This window comes from Physcomitrium patens, chromosome 12, assembly GCF_059467195.1.
Source record: "Physcomitrium patens ecotype Gransden chromosome 12, ASM5946719v1, whole genome shotgun sequence".
Taxonomy (NCBI): Eukaryota; Viridiplantae; Streptophyta; class Bryopsida; order Funariales; family Funariaceae; genus Physcomitrium; species Physcomitrium patens.
This window is the reverse complement of record NC_143421.1, coordinates 17,558,121-17,582,269: the sequence shown is the minus strand read 5'-3', so window position 1 is coordinate 17,582,269 and position 24,149 is coordinate 17,558,121. Positions and strand designations below refer to the sequence as shown.

Here is a 24,149-nt window from a genome sequence, read left to right as displayed (position 1 = left end):
ATTTGATTAAAGCTTGCTTAATATTATTATATTTTAATTAGAATTTATTTAGTCTTCTATTAGAGTTGGAATTTTGTTGTTGTAATTTTTGTTCTACCTTTCACTGCAAGGTGTCTAATATATTCTTGAGTAAGATTTTATGTATTACGACAATGTCCCTACAACACCACTGCTTAAATCTCTTCCTATAGGAATGCCTTCACTTTGTTGTCTCTTCTAAAACAACTATACAAATAAGATCCATTGTCATATTGTAATATGACTATATTGTAAAAATATAATCAAAAATAAAATTTTAATTAATATCTAATTATCTTGGTTCAATAAAAATTTAAGATATTTAAACATGGCTTTTATAAAAATCTTTTAGTTTATTATCTTGCCTTAATAGTTAGTAGGTTAAAGATTGGTTAGTAATTTTACCTTCTAGGCTGTAGAAACTCATTTATTACCTTTGAAAGATTATAAATTCATAAGGTTAGATTAAAAGAGATAAATAATTAGCATAGTTGATACTAAGGTTAAGTTAAAGATAGGATTGGGCTAAAAAATCCCTAGGATAGGTTAGATTGATACTCATGGATCGACCATTTGTGAGACATGGTCAAAATCAGACCTCTAACTACTAAAACAATTGCCTAGAGCAAAATAGGGAGGCATTTAAAAATTTGCAATTAGGATTGGAGAGCTAGCTTAGAGCTTGTTCTAAAAAAATAAGGCTTTTTATTTATAGAATTTGGTTTGATTTTATAATTTTTGTTCAAAGTCAAGGAAATTTTCTTATATCAACTCTTTTTAAATTATCTTATTAACTACTCTAATATACATCAATATTTATAAATATATTATATATTTTATTTAATTTTTATATACTATAAATAATTTTAGTACAATATTGTCAACACCAATTCAATGCAATATTATTGTTGCCTTTCTTATAGCCAACTCAAGTTCCTTTAAAATCTACACTTCCTCTTTCTCTTGATCAGCAACCTTCTCCACTAATCTGGATCTACTCCTATGCCCCACGACCAAAAAACCTCTTCACACCACTGTCATGTGGTATAATTCTCTATACAAGAATACACCAAATGCCTAGTTGTAGAGAATTTAGCTTTAATTTATTAGACAAATTCCAATAAGTGATGTTTTCTTATTATAAAGGCCAAAGAAATATGATAGTATCTAAAGATATTCTAATAATAAAATCCTTTTGTATTTAAGAAGCTTTATATATAAGGCTTTCTAAAGGATTTAAAAATGTTCATATATCCTTTGTTATATCAAATCATAATTAGTTATTTGCTGATAAGTTTGATTTTTTATAAGCTTACAGATAATCTATAATTCTCTTATAAATATCCATCTTTATATTATAATTTTTCATAGCTCTATATCTCTATCTCTAATATATACATATATACATACTATCTTGGCTCCTAAAAATCCCTTTATTTTGCATAAAATATCCAAATTATAGCAAAAACCTTTTAAAATATTTTTCTTCTACAAAGATTTTTTTTTCTCTTCCAAACTTTAAAAATTCATATATCTTAATCATACCATTTAATTTTTTTTTCAAATTTCTAGAAAATATAGGGTATATTCTTAAGCTTCACTATAAAAAAAATAAATTATAAATCTACTAAAGAGCATTTGGCATCTTAGAAACCTTAGCAAGTGCTTTAAATCCTAATTTACAAGCATCCAAACACTATTTTCTCTATATCTCAAAAATCCAAACTCCAAATGCCACAAAAATTAAGTATAAATTTATTAACATGATAACACATATTTTCAAAAAAATTGGCCAAAATTTTGTCAAATTTCTCAAGATTTGGTTCAAAATATAACCACTAGTAAATCAAGTCTTTTACTGCCCTTAGATTGCAAGTGTTAACTTCAACTTCCTATAACTCCTTTATCTCAGCTTAGAATTTATCAAGCAGTATGCAAAAAGTGTAGCAAAAAAAATGCTCTTTTTCAATCCTAATTGCCGATCCTTTATTGCTTTTCAAATGCATGAGTTATATCCCAAAGCGTGATAGTAGATATAAAACCCACATCCTAACATTGAGCACCTATATTTTTCTCATAAAAACTCCAAAACATCCAAAATTTGTATCAAAACCATAGCCAAAATCTTAAACTTTTTGATTCTAACTTTTTAAATTTGAATTTCATCCAAAGAATAATCGTGGTCTCTAATAAGGCATTAGGCATCTTCTTTGGAGCCAATTGGGTATGCCTTTTGGCCAATAATAATAGAGATTTTCATCATCCATCTCCATTAATCCATACACATGTCCTAATTACTCATTTTGCTATCAAAATCCATCTCTAATCGTCTTTTTTATAAGATTTATATAATATCTGTCCTAAATACTAAATAAAAAAAATAAAATATGATTTTAAGAGTCGCCAATTTCTAATAAAGATGACTCTAATTATATAAAAACTAAAATCAACATAAAATCAATCTCAATAAAAGTCCTTTTAAATTAACTACTTCAAAGTAGTAATCTAACTCTATTTTTTAACTAAATAAAATCTAATAATGTGGCTCTTACCACATTGTATAATAAATTATATATTAAATATTTATATGTATTATTTTTACATAGTAGCTAAACCACAATATGACATTGCAACCCTCTTTCTTTCTTTCTTTCTTTAGAATTTCTAATTCATGCTATAAAACTAAATGATAATTTGATATTCCATGCAATCTTAATTCAAATAACTATCCAATCCAATAATTCTAACATTTCTAGTGAATACAAACTTTCTCCCAAGCAACCTCCATGTTCCAAATGAGTTCACCTCCATTAACTCAAATCCAAGCCATCTTACCTTGTTGCCTTTATTAATTTTGTGGCATTAAAATTTTGGTGTTCTTGACCTTGTCCACCTAGTATGGTTGATATAATGTACCTAGTCCAAAATTTATCCCTACACATACTACAAAATTCAAGAAACCCATGACCAAATTTTTTTCTTCAAATCTAATATAAAATTCTACTCTTCAATCTACCAAAGAACTCCGAAGTTGCCATTGATATGTGATTTTATACCTCAAGGTCTAATTTCAACCAAGATTGACAATTAGTCCTCTTTGAGTATCAATTCTTAACTTCTTAAAATAAATTTTGCTAAAATCTACTCTTAATTTCTTCCTATATATGCCTAATTATTTAATTTTCTAATTTACTTTATTTTGGATTATTTATGGTCCCTGGGAAGGAATTCAAGAATTAAAAGTGAAGAAGTGAGAGATTTTTGATATTTGAAGATGATGGATGATTTTGGAGGGACTAGTACAAGTAGCACTAGAAGAACAAGTGCTAATGATTTGCTTTTAACTTTGGATATGTTTGTTGAGAGATAATAAAATGTACAATGAAGTAAAAAGAGGGTGACTAAAGCATTGCAAAGCATGGTCAATAAGTATGAGAGGTTTGATGGGAAGAACATCACTAAGTTTCTTCAAGCATATATTAAAGAAATGGAAGTATATCAAGTCTTCGAGTATTGCCATATCCCTAGTTTTCAACTGGCATGCATTCTTAAAATTAAAAAAAAAAAATGAAGGATTTGCATAGAGATAATTTAGACACTTGGAGTGACTTTGAGGAGAAATGATGTAACCTAAGAAATCAACTTAAGTAGTATAAAATATACACTTTTTTATTTTGGCATATAATCATACATCTTTAAATTTTTTTTATACAACATGAATATAAAGTTTATGTTCTTGTGTATTTTTAGAATATATTAGAATATTGTCTAAATAAAAAATAAGAAATTTATTAAGAAATTTACAAAAAATATCATTCATGAGATATTAAGAAGCAACTGGTATGTTCATGAGTCTAAAAGGTATGACATTATATTTGAAATGTCTATACTTAGTTCAAAAAATAATCTTTTATTCATATCTTTTTTCGATGCAGGTGAGATTATATGCTCATTGTAGATCTATTTTTGTGTAGATCTTTTCTTGATTGCATTGGTCAAGAAGTCTTAAATTTAGAAGTAGGAGATACCTATTCTTGATGGTGATCTTAATAAGTCCTTCATAGTCTATGTACATCTATAGAGATCCATCTTTTTTCTTCACAAATATGATAGGAGCTCTAATTAGAGATTTTGAATGGTGTATGAAGTTCTTAGCCAAGTTCTTGTCAATATATCTTTTAATATAGCAAATTCATTTTCCAATAAGTTGTAGATTGATCCAAATGGTAGTTGAGCTCTTTCTTGTAAATCAATTGAATAATCATAGGATCAATACTATATATATATATATATATATATATATATATATATATATATATATATATATTTAAAAAAAATCTTGAAAATCTTGATACCTACTAAATATACTACTTGAGGTCTTTCTACTATTAAAAATAGATATGTCATATTTAACAAAAAATGACCCTTCTTTTGCTACATATAAACAAGCCTTTCTATCTATTAGTAAGGATTTGGATGTACTAGACTTATATATTTTTATTTGACTAATAAAATTTTAGATCAAACTATAAGAAAAATTAAGGATACAAGAAATCCAATCTATTTGAAGATTATACTTTTTTAACCATAATAATCCTAAAATAACTAGATTGGAAGAAAATCTTATTATGTTAAATATTATTATGCTATTATGATCTTTAATTGCTACATCTAAAAACATAATATCATAAATAATATATATAGAAGATAATAAATGATCATCTATGACTTCTATATGTATAATTTTATTTTTATTAACTAATGATATTTCTTATTTTAACAAAGTCTTTACTTATATAATAAGCTAAAGCTCTTGAATCTAACAAGGCTAAGACTTTGTGATTTTTCAATCCTAAATAAACTTCTATTGTGAAACAACGTGAAGAATCTGAAGAGAGAATAAGACCTTTATTAGGTATTATAGAAGATTTTAATTACAAAGTTTCTATTTTAGCTAGAAAAATTTATTTTTTAACATGTTGTCTTCTTTGAAAACCATGTTGCTCATTTTGTGATTGTGTTGCTACTTAGGATAATATTAAGCATTATTCTTAGATTATCTATAATATAGGCACAAATCTTCTTGACAAAAATAAATATTTTCTTACTAAATAAGAATTTTAAAATATATTGTATCAATTTACATATCTCTAATTTGGACAAATAAACTTTCAAAAACTTAAAAGATGTTGTTATGGCTTGACTTGTACTTCTTCAATCAAATCTTTATTTTTGATATCTTTCAAAGAATCAATTGTCATATCCAATGGCTTGAACAATAAATTGCTCCAGTGAATCTATTCTTGACATTATCAATAATTAATTTTTGATATTATTTTTTAATCCATATCAAATTTGATTGATATAGGCTTTGCTATCTTAATCCACATCAAAAGTAAGATTTTGAGTTCAACAATATATATAGTGATTGAGCATAATCCTTATTATAGTGATATGAGCTTGGTCTCTACTATCTTTTTTTGATCATTTCTTCCAAATATAGCCATATATACTTCCAAGAATGAATTTAAATTATAGAATAGTTGTAAACATTTTTTTGTCAAAGATGCAAATAAAAAGAGAGCACTTCTTAATAGAAGTGCACCTATGAATCCAACTTGTGTAAATCCATCATAATATTTGAAAAGATGTAAACTTTAAAAAAAACTTAATCTGTCATAGAAATCTTCAAAATTTTGATTTTGTTCCATCAAACTTCTCTTGCATATTAATCTTTATCTCCCTTGTGCTTGTAGAAGCAAAACTTTTTAAATTTAGTTGTAAAGTTGATCTACTTACTTCTTTCAACTGCATAACTTTTTGGTGTAGACTTTGGAGTTCTAAAATTTTTTTCTATAGATAATTAAAAAATATTAAAAATTAAATTAGAAGAAGATAAACTACAACCTTTAATATCAAATAAAAATTTCTACAAAAAAAGATAATCCATTTTCTTTAAGAAAAAAATTAATGTTAAAAAATTAAATTATTTGTTTAAAAGTGGATAATTTGCAACCTTCAAATTATAATAATAGAAGTAGAATAATTTATTCATTTTTTAAAAAAAAACAAAAATAAGAAGTTGGCACTTTTTTCAAAATATCAAAGACATGAATCTTAATAAAAGAAAATTCAATTGACTTTTGTGTCACTTAAAAAGATTAAAAATTTATTCAAAGATAGTAATATATTAAATTAAAATAGCTATTAATAAAGACAAAGTACTAAAAAGTCTTGAAATAAGACTAAAAACTTATAGGGCATTAAGAAGAGTGAAGAAGGCTTCACTCTTGGCTCTATATATACTCTCTAACTAAAAGTTATGTAACAATGTCGTATAGGACTTTCAACATGTGTTGACTTGACTTGCAAAGGAAATTTTCTATATGTGTGCTACATAATTAGCTTGTTCTACAAGCTACCAACATGTGTGGTATGTGGTCAACTTATTGACCAAGATTTTAACCTACCAATCAATTACAAACACATGTAAAGTCAAAACTGCATCTATAAAGCTTCTAGAAAATTTTTCTAAAAGTTATTATGAAATTAATCTATGTTTACTTATTTCTATTTCGTCATATAGTTAATTATTAGAATAAATATTCATTTCCATGATAAAATTGTAATAAACTTATCAAATATATTTTAATATATGATATCAAGATGACTTATATTAAGCATATTTTTTAGCTATTTATTTATAATAGATTATTGATTTAATTAGTATGACAAGTAAATTATGGAAAATAAGATACTTGTTCTTAGTTCATAAAGACTTATTAAACCTTGTAGAAGAAATAAAACTTCTATGTTAAGAAGGTGATTTTGACTTAGATACCAAAAATAATATAAAAAGATTTGAATGAAGGTATAGAGAATATAATATGAATCAAACAAGTTTTGGATTATTTGGCATATACCAAAGGATGCAAAGATTTAAAAGAGGTGGATATCGTGTGATAATATGACTTTATGGTAAAAAATAAAATAAATATGGATGTTATTATTAAAGAGCCTAGTAAAAAGATATAATAGAAAAACAAGGCTAAATGATAGAAAGGTAGTACATATGGAGGCACGAGAGAGGCCTTTCTTACTCTTTTCAACACCTTTATTGTTCTTAGTCTTGATTATGAAGTCTTTAGTCTTATGGTCTTTGGCAATAGCCATTCTAATCTTAATATTATACTTTCTTTAAATAAATATCTATTTTTTTCTAATGGCATAAGAATGCATTGAGTTTTTTTTTTTTTTTTTTTTTTTTTTTTTTTTTTTTTTGTAATGATTGACGTCTTTAATATTGTATTCTTTGTGAGAATAAATTTTATCACTCAATCTAAATTACAAGGTAGCATTAACTAAAAATTACTTATAATTCATAGTTTGAAGTTAAAGAAAAAAAATAAGAAAAAAAAAAAAAAAAAAGACAAAAAGACAAAACAAAACAAAAAAAATAATAGAATTGCAATAAAGCAATTATTCACTATAAAACTAATTATGGTTTATTTATTAGGTATTTATCTAATAAAAAAAAATTATTATTTTTTATCTTTCCAATTACATGGAAAAATATACAAATGTAAGTTATTATGATTATGTTATGGAGGTTTAAAGATACAAAACAAATAATTAATTATTAAGTGAATATGTTTTACCTCAAAAATAACTAAATTAAAAAATAAATAATTTGAGCCTCATTGAGGCTTAAAAGGAGTGTATAAGGATATCCTAGAGAAGCCATGAAACCTTAGATTTATCCTTCTACCTACATCTAAGGTGCTACAATTCATATGGAATATGTATACATATATTATTTTTTACGATTTTAATTTAATTTGCTATAAATATGTATATATATATATATATAATTAAAATAATAAATAAGTTTATTGTGAATTTTTTTAATCAAAAATAATTATATCATATAAAAGTTTAAAAATATATTAATTTAAGAAAGATAAAAAAATTATCAAAGTTATTTTATTTATTTTTGCATAATCTTGAAAAATATATAGTTTTAAATAATTATATTGATTATTCTTAAAGATTATTGATTATTTTTGGATGATTATTAAAAAAGATAGTTTGTAATAGAAAAAATAAAAATAAAAATATGTTTTACAACTATAAAGGTATATTTATTTTAGAAATATAATAAAATTAATATATTTTATATTTTATATTATATTATATATTAATATAATATATATATTATATTATATTATATATTAATATTATATTATATTATATATTAATATAATATATATATTATATTATATTATATATTAATATTATATTATATTATATATTAATATAATATATATATTATATTATATTATATTATATATTACAATATAAGACAACTATAATAAAATGTAAAAGTTTTTAAGATATATTTCTTTACTTTGGAATTTTAGGATTTTTTTGATTGACATTTGTAAAGAACCATTTGATATATATATATATATATATATATATATATATATGCATAGCTGTTTTTATTTAATTATATTTAATTATAATTTTAAATATATATAATATTACATTATTATTTTTATATAATAATGTAATATTATAATTATTTTTATATAAATTTTAAATATATAAAATATTAAATTATTATATTATATTTTATTCTATGTCAATAACTTGCTTTAACATATGATTTTAAAACCAGAATTGTATATTTTTAATGCAATCACCTTAAACCACATTTCTACCTTGTCTTTTTTACAATAGTGATGTCACTTTTAAGTAAAATTTCTTTGTTTATATTTTACACTTTATGTTACTCTTTTAACATTGACATAATGTTCATAGCAATCAGCTTTTAATTATCAAAGTGACTAAAGAAACATCCAAAAATACTTATAGAATTTCTTATATTATTCATTTACACCACTTAGACGGTAGAATATGACTTTACTTGCTAAGTTCTAATTTATTGCGATACTTTTATTTCAAATAGACACTTAATTATTTTAAAACGAGTTAGTTGAAACATGTCTTAAGTATAAAAACTTTTGTAGCAACAAAAGGCGTCAAGATCTCACATTGTAGTTTTAAAATATATTCCCAACTCTACATTTGCATCAAAATAAGAATAAAATATTGTTACTTTAATAATAATACCTAAAAGGCCATAGAATATATAGATATATATATATATATATATATACATATATAATATTAAATATTATATATATTTTATCTAGTTCAAAAATATTAAATATTACAGTGATTTATTTATACAATAATATACAACTGGTTAATAGTTTATCAAAAATTTGTACTTGTTATAAATGTCATATACACTGATTTAGCTTGTATCTCAAAAACATTTTATTCAAAGAATCAGTTCTTTAGAATAAGTGCACCAATGCAGTATGTTTGTGTATCCAGTTTGGTACCAAATTCCAAATCATACTTCAACCATCCTTCAAGTACTGTAATTAAATCATTCCTGCTCATTGAACTGTAAAATAAGTCATGATACAAATGAAAACCTGCAGATATTTAAACATATATCTATCCATCTAAGACTGTATTTTTCTAATGGTTTACCATTCTAATAATAACCTATTAAGCAGTCAGATGATAAAAACAACTGCATTTGTGAAAACACTTAGTTAAATGAACTTGTACATGATGGATCAGACTTGCAGTTTGTGGGAATAGTTTCTTCACGTATGATTCTGAAATCTCCTTCTGTAAATAATATCAATAATCACATGAATAAGAATGATAAACTTTTCAAAACAGATATTTATTGATTCTGATTGTGCAATCATACATTGTAAATAACACTCATGTAATATTTTTACTTTCTTCTTCTCTAATAACAGGTGAAGATCACATCACAATTCGTAATTCTCTCAAAAGTTATTGAAAACAGGTGTAGAGATATGCTAAAAAACTGTAAAACCCCCCTCCCAACCATTGCGCACGAGTAGCAGAGCCTCTTCCCAATTCGTCGCCTGAATCAACATCCATCCACGCATATACACATCCATCCATAAGATGAAAATGCACTCGCATTCCCGCGCCCACCCGTCTCCGGCTGGCTGTGGGTGTTGAGGTGCATTGTTGGAGTGGTGAAAATAGCAAGCTTACGTCCTCATGGATGGATGATAAACATCTGTTAAAAACTCTGTCCATCGTGGAGCACCAGCAGGGGTGGGGCATTTCGCTTATCTGTCTGTGTGACACGCTGCTGTGCTGTGCTTTGGCAGGGAAGAAGAGGAGGGAGGAAGGAAGGGAGGGAGGGAGGAAGGAAGGGAGGGAGGGAGGGAGGATGTTGTGGGTTTGATGGCCTCAATCCCAACCCCAGCGTCCACTCCTCAACCCTCCCTCAACTGGCTTCTCCGTCCCGGTGTCCGTCTTCTTCTTCATCATCTTCATCTTCTATTTCTGGCTTCTGCCTCCTGCTCTCGCTCCTCCTCTCAACACAGCACACAGCTCCTCTGCCCCTCTCACTCTGCTCTTCTCTTCTCCTCTGTTTTGTCTGTCTACCATGTCTACGACTGGGGCCGTCTTGGGCGTTATTCGCGCCTCGCGTCCCACTCTTCGATCTGCTTTGGATCGCGCTGCTTTTGCCCTGCACGCCACTTTCTTAGCCAATGGCTATTCCCTCGTTGCCACCGGCACCAAGGCTAATCCCTCCTCCGCTCCATTGTCCGCCCTGCAGGACGAGCCCGAGGTTGGAATTGACGGCTGGGATGAGATGCCTGGTGCCTATTCATTTCGTTATTCTGGAAGTGGCCAACCCGATCTCTTGCCTTCAATTACCGTCAATTGCATTGCTATGGGCGAATTTCTCATGGTTGATGCAGTGTCATCGGGATTGGATACTCCCGTGCATGCCGAGATCAAGTTAGCAATTGGCCTCCTCCTCTTCTCTTTGTTTTTTGTTCCGTCTTTTTTTTTCGTTTTTGTCTTGTTTTGTTTTGTTTTGTTTTGTTTTTTTTTTTTTCCTTCTGCTATTCAACTCTACAGATTCTTGCCAATTTCGTATTTTTGTCTTCTCCTTGTCCAGCCACCTGAGTGAACAACATTTGAACGTTGATATACCCCCCACGTTTGTAGCTTCTACTGCAATCTTCTCTATCCAAGTGGCTCTCAGAAGTCTCTTTCGCCTTAGTCATCTTTCAGTTCTGTTATTATTATTTTTATGGTAAGCTATAATTTGCTCGTTCTCTCTAATTCAAGTGCTTCCGATTTAATCGCAGGACAACCCTCTATGCAGCTGATGGAGATGCAGCAGGCAGTTATAACCAGCAGTACACAAACCTTGAAGGCTTGGTGAATCTTGTTAACTTGTCCATTTCGAGTAAACTTTCTCCCAAGAAAGAGAGTACATCTACAAGAATGTTAGTTTCCGCCCTTTACCACTTCACGCACTAAATTTAGCATATTATCTATACTGAGAGTGGTGGACATTGTTTCGTAGGTGATTTTCTTTGCATTAGCATGTCAAGTATGCCTTATCGTGATACTGTGGTATTCTTGTACACCTGTTGTCGTTTTACGAAAAGTGTTTCAAGTTCTGGTTGTGTTTGCACTTGTTAATCAATATGAAATCCTTTTGAAGGCAGGGTTAGCGCAGACTCAACCACAGGAGATAGACGGTCATCCGAAATGAGTACTTCACTCAGGGATGACCGGCAGCGACCTGGTGATCACAGGTATTTAAATCAGCTTGTTTACATAATAAATGCGTCCTGTTAGCTTTTAGTCATGGTTGAAAACTATTAGAGGTATTTTTATTGTATTTATTAAGTTTGCAAAAGAAACAATAAACATTATTTGGATCTTTTGAGATGTACTTTCACGTTGTAAAGCAGGTTTTCGTATCCTCAAGTACCTGGATTTGATGGGGGCGATCTTTACCCATCTCCTGGAGCTGGGATCTTCGTTCCCGGGTGAGATTCTCTCTTGATTTATCTTCTGCTGAGTTTTCAAATTCTTATAAAACTGAGTTGGATTTCTGTGCATGCGCGCGAATATATGCACACAAAAATTTGGTAAGCGAACTTGTTTCGCGGGACCTTTCTAGTACCATGCACGTTTTTCCATATCACAGCACAACATCCCAAAAAATGACTTTTTATGTCGAAGAAACCCTCTAGAGTTTGTTATTTATATCTATGTATAAAGGAAGTTTTGATGGTGCAATGCAGTTAAGGATAGCAACTTGATTAATGTGTTTCGAATATTGTCTGTTGTTTTCAGTCACAATCTTATTATGTGCAGTTTTCAGTGTCCTCTAGGCACATTATATCTGAACTATCCACCTCACTTTTAGGTCGTATGTTTATTGCAGTTATCTTAACCGTCGCTTTAACATTGTCTCGGTTATTGCAGCGGGAGTCCTTTTGGAGGGCCCGGAATGCTAGTTGGTATGTGTTTCTAACCTCAACAGAATATTATTTTGTGTTATTTTCTTGTACAAAGTTAAGTTGGACCTTATGACTATCAACCAACGGATCATGATCTAATAAGGTTCTGGCCGTTCCTCTGTGCAGGCCCGAATGACCCGCGATGGGGTCCAGTGGGAGTACCTCGACCAGGGCAACCTGGTTTTGGTGGTGATTTTTCGTACGTATCATTTCTTGCCTTTTATGGCCTCTTAAAATATTTTCATACATTTGTATACATAATCAGTATCTGATTACACTGAAGTCAATTTATCTTTGGTCAGAACATATTTAGATTTAACGTTCAGCATAGTTAGCCAGCAGTACTGCATGATCCTCAAAACGAAATGAATCTAAAGCAACGTTTGGCTCGCTACTTTAATTGGTCATCGTCACTGAAAAGATATCAGGTTGCCCTGATTAGATGTGAGAGTTGTTAACATTCGACTACTTTAGCAAATGGTTTGAGGCAACCTGAAGTCATTAATTTGTGTTCAAGCAATAAGTATTATCACAGTGGGCTTTACATATACATCTCTATTTAATCCTACTGTCTAACTTTTCTGTGGAGAATTATCTGTGATTGTGTCTGCTTATCAAAGTAAGCCGAATTGAACAGCACAATGAACTGATTCTGAATCTGTACGAAATTTCTGCTTCGCAGAGTGCCACCGGGTGCCAGGTTTGATCCTTATGGACCTCCAGGAGTTCCAGGGTTTGAACCAAACCGCTTTACCAGGTAATGTATAATTTTCTATATCTTCATGTGCATGAGTTTCTTTAGAGGTTTGAAACAAGTGACACCTCCCCAATGTTGGAGTCCGGTGACTAGCTACTAGTTGGAAATATTCACTTGATCAAAATACGGGCGATGTTGTCTAAATTATTCTGTACCATGCAATGTTTGCAATAGCTCGCCCTGAAGATAGGTTGGAGATTTTAACTCAAAATTTATCTCAAACTGGCCTATATGGTGTGAATACTCCGTGTAGTAGTTGGTAGGTTTTGTTCGGGAGGATATTTGTTGCTTCATACGATATATGCATCCATGTGAAAAACATGATATCTGGTTTTGCGGTGTAGAAGTGAAGGAATTATTTGTCGATCTCGACAATCCTTATTTTCAATCATTAACCAGTTCAGATAATTGGACACAATCGTTTGCATTTATATCGGTTCTGCAGGAATCCAAGAAGACCGCCTGGGGGTCACCCCGATTTGGAACACTTCCACGACTCTTAGAGGAAAGGACTTGTACATGAACAACCCCTTTTGACCTAGACGTCTTAGGCGATGATGCATCGAAAGTGACCGAAGATGCTGTGAATCTAAGAGATTCGACGTCCTCATTTTCGTTGTTATACATATGTGATATTTTGCATTTTTGCACTTTTGGATTTTGAATAGACTGGATGAGAACTCTAGAACTTCCATATTATCTAAATCAAGTTGGTTATACTAGAGATATCTGAATACAATGGTTTTGTAGCATAGATAATCGTCGTTTATCTAGTTTTATTATTTGTTCATATCACGAGTGTTTTTGGGTTGGCTTTTCTAGAGTAATTCTTAGTGATAGTATTTTATGTACGTATCAAATGAGGGAGAAGGGTCCTTTGTTCCAAAATAGCATTACAAACAGATTGGATTGTATGGTTTAGGACTTTGTGGCAATTGACGGCATGATTACACAATTTCACCATACATTGTTGGTTCGGAAATTGGCGCTTGTACAGTCTTGGATACTGGAAAATTTCTATGCTGTTAACTGTGGGTACAGCTCTGAACAGAGCAGTTCCAACTGTAAGTCTACATTAATTGTTTATCATTCTGTACAATGTCCGACGTGAGTGTAATGTTCCAATCATTTTAATTGAACATGTATCGATAAGTGAATTCACTGTGTGTGGACCATTGAACTTATGTAAAGAAATTCACAGGCGAGGAAGTAGTCACCAGATAACTGTGGAAGTCACAAATTGGTCAACAGATGTGGAAGCTACAAAAGAGATTATTCACACATGCTGAGACCTATATTCTAGGATAATCGTTAAGTCTAGCGACTTCGAACTCCAACTTTCGTTCTTTCCTTTTCAATCGACACAATTTTCAGGACTAAGTTCTCATCCTGCTTACACCAGTCTTCTTTTAACAAGCAAGTCCTTGGTTGTATGTTGATGGAGTAGACACCGTATGGTTCAACGGAATAACGGCTGCAGAGAACCTCCAGGGCTTAATTGATACCGAGCCGGTAGACCCTTCTTGCTCGACATACAAGATTATCTTTAACACATTTTACACAATCCCAGAAAAAACAGCCATATTTCAGAAGATAAACTGCATCTAAAGGGGAAGAGGATAGTGGAACAACTGTACCGGCTAGGAATCTGAACCACCACCTGTGAAATTTCGCGAAAATACAAAATCCAGAAAGAACTGAAACGGATGCAATTTTAATCACCAACTGTAAGTGGTATTTTTCCCATGAAGGGCAAACTAGAACAAGAGAAAGTTATAATTGTAATGAGGTGAAAGTTAGCAGAGAATAAACTTAGAACGGTCTAAAACTTACGAGGTACACAAGACATCCTTGCTTACCTTACAAACGAAATTCAATAATCACAAAGTGAACAAACCTTCACAAGGCGCCTTGATGACGCAGTATATGATTCAGATACCATGAAGTAATTTGAAACGAGCTAGACACACTCAAATGAAATATGAAGATGCTAGTATCAGAAATAAGTTCAACAGAAACCAAGCGAAGATACCTCCGTGCCGAATCTGTTACCATTGTCCTCGACCACACCTTTCCAGTTAGACAGACATTCAACTAAACTATCTACAAGAGTTATAACGTAGTATGATTACCACAAACTTTCCTTCCTGGTAGGAATAACTCAATACCCGATAATGTGGCATCACTTACAAACACATCCGCATAACGCAATTAAGACTTGAAGAAGATGAAACGTTTGTCAGCCCATCAGGAAAACTATTAACCTGACTATAACTTAGCAAGTACATTTTTACCAGACAACACTACCTGCACCACATCTTCCCGCCAGGAACGCCTTGAACTCATCGTCACTGAAGAAAGATCGTGGAATGCCATTCGCTGCATGTGATTTTGAGCACATTTGACCCAAGTAGTCCCAAGGCAAATGCATGTCTACTAATTAGACCATAACAGTCCAATTCTACACTGAGGGTTCTCACCTCACTTACACCATTCTACCTTTGATACATGGGCCCCTGATTGTATGTCGATGAAATTGGAGGTCTGGTTGGTCCATTAGAATACTGCTGCTGCTGGGTACCTCCACTGCTTGTTTGATACTGAGCCTGCCCTCCATTGGCACTCGACATATACTGAGACTGAGCACCCGAGCTACTTGAAGAGTAAGACTGTGGCACCAAGCTGTTGTTCACCGAGTACTGCAGCCATATTGAAGGTTGAGACATTGACTATAAAGGGAACATGAAAGAGACATAGAATTCTGAAATACAATACAATAAGAAGTAGAAATAATAAATAAAAATAATTAATTAATTTTAAAAAAACGGATATTTTATGGATCACTTTGAAAAATATCTTTCAGTTTTTCAGTCACGAATAGTTGCCATAAATCACCTATTCTATGACCACAAAAGGTTCAAAATGAAAGAAAAAGCCAGAGAAGAAAGTATATGTGACAAGAAAGTAAATGAGTTAACAGATGCGTGATATCGAACACAGTATTTAACTCTATCTATAGTCCGCTCCATCCAACTTGACAGACAAGAGCCAAACCAAGTCCAGGAGAATGCTTCAGCCAATTTTCTACTGCAGCTAACCGCTTTTTAAGCATTAAGTCCACCAAAAAGAAAAGGAATGGGAAGAAAAGGAAGGAAAAGAAACGAAAAGACTGGCCAGTTTGACTGATTTATGAATCTTAAATTAGCTTAGAGTGGCGGAAAGCGAGAAGAGGATTGCATTAACCTGTGGAGCACCATTGCTGGTTGAGTACTGTGAGGGGCCATTATTATTATAATACTGATTGGAGCTACCACCAGGGGGTGGAACCACTGGAGGTCTGTACGAAGGTAATGCTCCACTTCCATAGCCTGATATGCACATAATTAAGAAAATTATATGAACAGTTGTCATAGAGCATACAGTCATGTACTATACATGGAGAGTTACCCAGCATTTCAAATAGGCTTCTTCAGTATACGACGAGAAAAAAAAAAAAAAAAAAAAAAAAAAAAAAAAAAAACCACTCACAAAAGGCCCATGGTCGATGTGTAGCAGCCTTTGGTAAGACTTCACATGCAACAAAATGTGGTCGGGATACAGAAGTGTCTACTTCACTTCTTGAAAACGTCTAATAACCACGACACACCACATGTTTAGTATGAAGACAGCTGGTCAATTATACCTGAAGAAGGTCCAGATGGAGGGGGCAGAACAGGAGGCCGTACAGCTGCCAACACGGGAGGTCGTAAAAGACCTGGGGCAGCCATTGGCTTGTAACCGCCTCCTAGAGTTGCCAAATGTGAATAAACAGCTCCACCAACTTGTTGTTGTGCTAATGCAGCTGCTGTCTGCCCTAAATGTTCTTTCACTTTTTGATCAATTAGACTTTGTGTCTGTTGCTCCTCGAATTGCTGGTAGTATTGCCGCACATTTGCCTGAAATATAAATGAAAACATTAACATGATTGACCATGCTAGGCTACTGCAACCAGTGTGTCCGACTACAAGCAGCAATGGCCCATAGTAAGGTACTACTATTATGAAAACATATTCAGAGCTAGACAGCTTAGTACAGCCGCATACGTATAACTTGCGCTAAAAAGGGAGAAATCATCTCACCTTGTGCTTGTATCCTGCACAATGTTGTTTTCTCACCGAAGGCTACATTTGCGTACACATGCCACATCCATAAAAACACTCATTCTCAGCATGAATGCATGTTCATAGATTATCACAACATTCAGGAAGAGTCTCTGAGAACTAGAACTCGAACTATTGTATTTGAAAGACAATATTGAAAACATCAAAATTAATATTTTTGAAGAACATACTGTAAATCGTTTATTTCAGAAAAATGATATAGAGATTTATTTATTTATTTATTTTGCCAGAGAACAAAAAATAAAGAACTTCTGAAAAGTAGTAATATCGATTTTTATAAGACACCCCTACAAGTATGGTTAATGCCGAGCAGCGGTTTACTGACGAGATTTTTAGTCAGAAAGGCCAGCAACAAACCTTGGTTTACTACCTCCTGAACATAGGTGGATGCCTAACTGCTACTTCGAATTATAAAACACATTCCTGCATAGTAGTCTAAAAATACTTTTCGTTCAAGGCCAAGGATTTGGCAAGGTATAGACAACTTTAACATATAAAGTACATTATTGCAAAGCACAGATGAATCAGCACGGCGTCATCTGATTAAAAGTTTACTGCTAAAATAATTAATCGCAAACGTGATTTGGACTAAAAAATGCTACTATCTGATACATTTTCACAAGGTTTGAGGAGACTCACAGAGTCATGAGTTAGATGCGTGTCGCAGTAGTCACAGTAGTACCTGCACAAAATCAAGAAACAGTGTCTTCCCGCGTCAACTCGTTGAAGATGTTCCCGAAGCCAATGAGAGAGGAAAGACAGCGGATTAGTCCCCGTTTACTTCCGTGGACGATTTTCTATACAAACACACTACCATAATCAAAGTAAAGACACTCAAAGCAGAGATTTACAGAACCCTGAATGTAACACTTTCTCAAGAACTAACAGGCTCCGATGAAGGATAAATGATTAAGATCATTAAAACCTAAATTTATATTTTGATTTGCGACATGCAACTATCAATCGCTGATGGACTTCAAAAGTTAAAACCCACTTCGAATAGCACGTTAGGTCGTCTATCCACGAACAAAAGGAAAATAAATAAATAAATAAATAAATATGCAAAATAGGTATCCTTGAAACTGAGATAGGTGCACCAGAAGACCGGCCTTACAAGACTCGAGAAGACTAACCTCGGCATGGTGACACCTTCCACCTAAATCGCAATCACCTACCCACTCGAAAACCCTTTTTTTCCCTCAAGTCGAGCACCGTCTCCACGCTCCAGGTATAGCGCAGAAGAAAGCCCGAAATTCCAGACACCGCAAACCTGTTGAAAACAGTCAGTCAGTCACGATTCCTGATGACGACGCACGCGGGTGTGGCAGCAACACAATGAATGTCCCGGAGTGGAAGAAGCCCTGATGCTAGCTACCGGCACAACCCACAACCCACAACGACACTCACTATTGCAGCAGCAGCAGCAAAATGAGAGTGAGAGACCAGCGGAGGGAGAGCTCCGGCAGAAGGCTCCTCCTTGCACATATTCTCTCTGCGGAGGTGGGTAAAGTTAACGGGAAAAGTAAAAGGCAGATGTCGGAGCAGTGGAACAGGGAACTCGAGCTAGGTTTGTTTGTAATAAATAAGGTAATAAGGTGCTGTTAGAGTCTGTCTGTCCGTCTGTCTGTCTGGCTTGAGGTATTGTCTTGTCTTGTTTGTGCAATTTTTGTGGATGCGGCGCAGTCTTTGTTCTAGCATTTGCCTCATCCAGTGCTCACCATCTTTGTTTGTTTGGCCTTCTTGTCCACTTACTGGGTTTTGCTGAAACGTGAACGACGTGATGAACTCATCCTCCTCTTTCTTCTGCAGCTCCTGGGCTTTCTTCGTCTCTCATCTTTCTTCCTTTCTTTCTCTGTTTCTCTTGTTGGGTTCCTTCCCTTCTTCTCGATCCCCACGGTTTCTTTTTACGTCTACTTGTTCGGATTGTGCTCTCATTTTTTGATGCCCCACTAAATTCTCTTTTATTTTGTCTGTTCCTCTTCTGTCTGAAGGGATTAGGGCATTAGGGCATGAAAATGTTCTTTTAGGATGAAAAATTAAATTAACCATGTAAAGTTGCAAACAGATACATTGACAAGAGTCATTTGGTTTGTAATAAACAAATGTGATTGTTAAATACGTGAAAGTTTTTTTTAATATATATTTTCACATGTATACGAATAAAATAATTAGATGTAAATAAAAATATCTAAATTTTCATTTTATTTTTAAAGGCATATTTTAATTTAAAAAAATAGACTTTGAATTAGTAAAAAACTTAATTTAAATGTACTATAGAAATTTTAATATATTATTGAGTTATTTAAAACATTGAGTTTTATAGAATAAAAAATATTGAAGATATCTATTCATTTATATTCAATAGATATACATAATCATTTAACCAACTGCCATTATTGCAATTATTTGGTACTAAGAAAATTATTTTTATAAATTATTCTAAATTGAGAACTTTAAATCATGTTTAGAAGTAGATTTATTTTGTGATTTAACGTGGTAATTTTGAAAATTCAAAAACACAAATAATTATTTTTGAAAATATTTTTTCTAGTCCTGATACAAAATCATCTATTTTTAATATTTTAAATAATAAAATTTGGTAAAATAGTTTATAATTACCGAATCTGAGTTTGAGTATGTACAAGTTGGATAATTGGTAATAGAATTTATTGATAATGATCACTGTAAGACTTTCGGAATTTAAAGTTGATAGAATTTTTCAATTGTAAATTTTCGGAATTTACAATTGATGCTTTAGAAGCTTAGTTCTTGTGTACAAACATCAAAATCAAATAAATTTCTTTATTAACTTTAAAATTTGTAGCATCTAATTATCTTACATTACAATTCTACTGTTTTACTTAAATCACAATATCCTATTATAATAATTTTGTGACATAATTAAAAATAACATAAATACTTAAAAATTATATGTTATATTTTGCAAATTTTTAAAAACACAGTGATCATTCTTTGATTCATAGCTATTATCTATGATTGTGTTGATGTTTGTTTACTTTTTTAAATAAAATTAATTCTTGCATCAGCATAAAATTTATGTTTATATTATAATTAAAATTAATAATTTTTTTTTATCAAAACAATTATGTGTATTAAAATAATTTAAGTTATTATTTACTATATTTTTAAAATATATTTTATTTTAAAATCTAATTTTAACTAAAATTGCTAGGCTGATATGTAATTAAAATTTATATCATAGCTAATCATATATTCTATATAACTTGTAATTTTATATCTTTTTTAAATTCTTTAATATAACTTATAGATTTTGTATATATAACATATTTATATAAAAACATACTTTGAGGTTTTTCTTAGGTCTATTATTATTTTTCTATGTCCAAAAATGAAATTCAATAGGTTTTGTAATAGATGTATAATAAACCACAATTTGAAGCAATCTACAAGATGTTCATAAATGTTTCAAATTCTTGAAGAAATTTGTATTACTTTTTGTGAATTTTTAGAAACCTCAAAATATAATGTATTTTTTTATAAAATTTGAAAATTTTATATAGTTTTATAAAAGATTTTAATAATCTTTTATATTCTTCTACACTTTTTAATAATGTTCTAGTACCTTTAATAATGTCTAAAAGTTTATTATACTTGTATTTATCTAAATGATTTATAATTTGTAGAATCTAATATAGAAACTCCTATGAAGACTAATTGCTATAATATAAGTATAGAAATAAAATGAGAGATGTTCTAGTCTTACTAATGCAAGATTAACTAATAATACAAAGTACCTTTATTTTATTTATATGTATGTATGTATATATATATATATATATATATATATATACACCATATTAAAGATATAGATTAAAACATTATAACTATCCAAAATATTAGTTTGGAAAAAAAACCTTTAGAAACAAATATTTTAATAGTCTATAAATGAAAAAATATATCTCATTAATAATTAGTTAATACATCCTTTTAATTAATATTTTCGTTTTTAGAAGATATTACAGCAAAATCATGGACGAAAAAATTTACTGTTAGGCATAGATATTGTTTTGCTAAAAATTGACCAAGTTTTATTCTTTCAACATACACTTCAAATCAAATTAAGTCATTTTTTGATGTTATTCTCGTTAAATGGTAAACAAATTAGTTTTGATTTTAATTTTATATTATTATATAAATTAATATCAAAGTAAAAAACAAAAATACAAAGTAGAGTAAGCAAAAAATATTTTTTAAGTATTTTTTTTTGTTACAAAAGTTGTATGCTTGCTTGTGTCACTTTTATTCTAATTTTCATAGAAAAAATTCTTCTTTGCTATTTAAGTATTACATTCTACTTCTTTAAGAAAGAAATAACATATCAAAGATTAAAAAAACTAAAGTTTTGATTTATTTATTTATTATTTCATGGATATATTTATTTAGTCTTTGTTTTAAAATTCTCAAAAATAAAAACAAATTTTTGTCATTAATCTAATAGCTAGATAATTTTTTTAGAGAAATAAATAAATAAATAAATACCTATATATAATGTATTTTTAAACTATTATCTTTGAAATAATCAACAACCATTTATTTGATTTATATATTTAGTATGTATATATATTTATATACATATATATATATATATATATATATATATATAAATTTCCAATTAAAAATAATGGTTATAAATATTTTGAAAATTCTTTAAAATTCAATCCATATAAATAAATAAAATATATAAACTATAAAGAATAAAAGATAGAATTTTAGATATTTAAATTTATTTAGAATTATTTTATAAGAATTAATAAAAAAATATTTTAAAATTAATTTAGTTAAATTTATTAAAGGATTTTTTTATTTATTTTAGAAAAAATTTTAAAATTTTAAAATTTTTTTAAAAAAATTATTAGTTATTTATAATATTTATTGTCAATTAAAAATATAATTGATAAGTAAATCTTTCAATTTTTATAGTCGAATTTGTAAAATACCATAAAATCTCTCTTTTATTCTATATTTAAGTCATTGTTGTCATGAATTTTATTTTTTAGATCAAATATTTTAAAGTAAAAAATAAAAATATTTTTAAAAATAATATTATTAAAATTTAAAATATACTTGAAGATGATTTATTTATAGTCTCAATTGTCTCTCTTATTTTTTTAAAAGACAAGTACTTGTTCTAATTACATTTTTATTTTCAAATATTAATAATTGTATCTTATATTGAAGCAAAATGATGTTTTTATTCAAATTTAATGTATATTTCATCCATTTATAATTCAATATAGGTTCTTAAAGGATATACTATTTATTTTAAAATAAAATCTAATTTCTAAAATAAGATTTAAATATATTATTACTTTATACAAGAATTAATTACTAAATATTTTTTTTATTAAAATATTTAAATATTCAAATTTTTACTATATTTATTTTGTTAAAAAAATCTTTATGTTAAAATTTGGGTTTTGATGAAGTATATATATATATTTATCTATTTCTAATTTTTTTATATTTGAGAATATTTTATTATCAAAGATATTAATAAACTCTTACATCACAAAAAAATAATAAATTTTTATTCAAAGATAGTATAATATTAAAATTAGAATGATTCTTGCTAAAAATAATGAAATTAGATACTTGAAACAAGACTAAGAACAGAAAACACATTGACAAAAGTGATGAAAGCTTCACTCTTGCATCCATATAAACTATTTAATTAAGATGTATGTAAGAACATTTTATATGACCTCATACATGTGTCTAATTTAAGAAACACTTATCTGACTTATAAGATAAGTTTTCTATATGTGTGCCATGAGACCAACTTGTACCATGAAAATCCAACATATATAACACGTGGTCAATTTATCAATCAAGTTTTCAACCCAAAAATCACCTATAAATACATATAAAGTAAAATTTACATCTATAAAATATTTAAGAAGCTTCTTCCTAAGACAATACAAAATATATTTACTTTTTTTTTATTTCAACTTAATTCTTCTTTTGTAGGTAATTATACATGATGGTTATGTCAATGACATAACTTCCCTCCCTCCCTCCCTCCTTCTCTTCCCTCTAAGAATAAGTTCTATAATGAATAATTATCATATGTTGAAAAAATTCAAAATGCAATAAATTATATTTGATACATACTTTGATTTTTTATTTTTTTATTTTTATTTTTTTATTTTTATTTTAGAAATGATAAATAAATTATGTCAACTAAGAATAATATTCTACATTAAGGCAATTGGAATGGCTATTGTCAAATGACAAGGATGGCTATAAAAGCTTCTTAGATAAACTTATAATATCTTCTATAAAAAGAAACTAGAATAACTATTGCCAAATGACAAGGAAACTAGAGACTCTTAAATCTAGACTAAAAGCAAGAAAAGAGTTGACAAGAGTGAAGAAGGCTTCACTCTTACCTCTATATATACTATCTAACTAAGAACTACATGGTGATGTTCTATAGAACCTCTAATATGTGTTGACTTTGCATGACACATGTCTTAGCTTATAAGGCAAGTTTTCTATGTGTAAGCCACATAATTAGCTTGTTCTTTAAGCTACCAACATGTGTAGTACATGGCCAACTTGTTGACCACGTTTCTAATCTAAAAAGTCAATTATAGACACTTATAAAGTCAAAGCAATATCTATGAAGCTTTTAGGAAGCTTTTATAGAAGATATTATGGAATTAATCTACTTTTATTTACTATTATCTAAATCATATAAGTAATTATTGATTTACATGTGTATGTTTGTTACATCATCTCCTCTTCTAAAGACGAGTTCTATAAGGAGTG

At 29.7% G+C, this 24,149-nt stretch overlaps 2 protein-coding genes across 7 annotated transcripts; one reads left to right on the top strand and one right to left on the bottom strand.

Moving 5' to 3' along the window:
• The first annotated feature begins 10,246 nt into the window (after positions 1-10,246).
• Positions 10,247-14,141, top strand: LOC112289503 (putative proteasome inhibitor). Of its 4 annotated transcripts, none has more exons than XR_002971892.3 (8): positions 10,247-10,893; positions 11,250-11,390; positions 11,616-11,705; positions 11,865-11,942; positions 12,344-12,419; positions 12,546-12,618; positions 13,102-13,176; positions 13,622-14,141. XR_002971892.3 is itself a non-coding variant. In XM_024534751.3 (8 exons), the coding sequence occupies exons 1-8, from the start codon at positions 10,535-10,537 to the stop codon at positions 13,677-13,679; spliced, it is 909 nt and encodes a 302-aa protein (XP_024390519.1). In that variant the 5' UTR covers positions 10,247-10,534; the 3' UTR covers positions 13,680-14,141. The 4 variants fall into 4 exon arrangements, 2 of the variants coding, with proteins under 2 accessions (XP_024390519.1, XP_024390518.1); XR_002971891.3 differs by having other exon boundaries at positions 11,862-11,942; XM_024534751.3 differs by having other exon boundaries at positions 12,385-12,419.
• Positions 14,142-14,397: 256 nt separating this feature from the next.
• LOC112289505 (U1 small nuclear ribonucleoprotein C) lies at positions 14,398-18,983 on the bottom strand. 3 transcript variants are annotated; one of them, XM_024534754.3, is made up of 7 exons: positions 18,780-18,983; positions 18,470-18,606; positions 17,976-18,018; positions 17,295-17,336; positions 16,859-17,111; positions 16,420-16,544; positions 14,398-15,875 (listed from the first exon to the last, which is right to left on the bottom strand). In XM_024534754.3, exons 2-7 carry the CDS (start codon positions 18,475-18,477, stop codon positions 15,672-15,674), a joined length of 675 nt encoding a protein of 224 aa, XP_024390522.1. In that variant the 5' UTR covers positions 18,478-18,606; positions 18,780-18,983; the 3' UTR covers positions 14,398-15,671. The 3 variants fall into 3 exon arrangements, with proteins under 3 accessions (XP_024390522.1, XP_024390521.1, XP_024390520.1); XM_024534753.3 differs by lacking the exon at positions 18,780-18,983 and adding an exon at positions 18,744-18,776; XM_024534752.3 differs by lacking the exon at positions 18,780-18,983 and having other exon boundaries at positions 18,470-18,776.
• Between the last annotated feature and the right edge of the window lie 5,166 nt (positions 18,984-24,149).

Excerpts from the sequence above, each read along its gene's own strand:
- LOC112289505 (XM_024534754.3), bottom strand. Across the intron at positions 17,112-17,294 it reads GTGCAGGATACAAGCACAAG|GCAAATGTGCGGCAATACTA; the intron begins GTGAGATGATTT and ends TTTATATTTCAG. Across the intron at positions 16,545-16,858 it reads TCCATCTGGACCTTCTTCAG|GCTATGGAAGTGGAGCATTA; the intron begins GTATAATTGACC and ends TGTGCATATCAG.
- LOC112289503 (XM_024534750.3), top strand. The coding sequence starts at position 10,535 with ATGTCTACGACTGGGGCCGTCTTGGGCGTTATTCGCGCCTCGCGTCCC. Across the intron at positions 10,894-11,249 it reads CCCGTGCATGCCGAGATCAA|GACAACCCTCTATGCAGCTG; the intron begins GTTAGCAATTGG and ends ATTTAATCGCAG. Across the intron at positions 11,391-11,615 it reads GAGAGTACATCTACAAGAAT|GGTTAGCGCAGACTCAACCA; the intron begins GTTAGTTTCCGC and ends TTTTGAAGGCAG.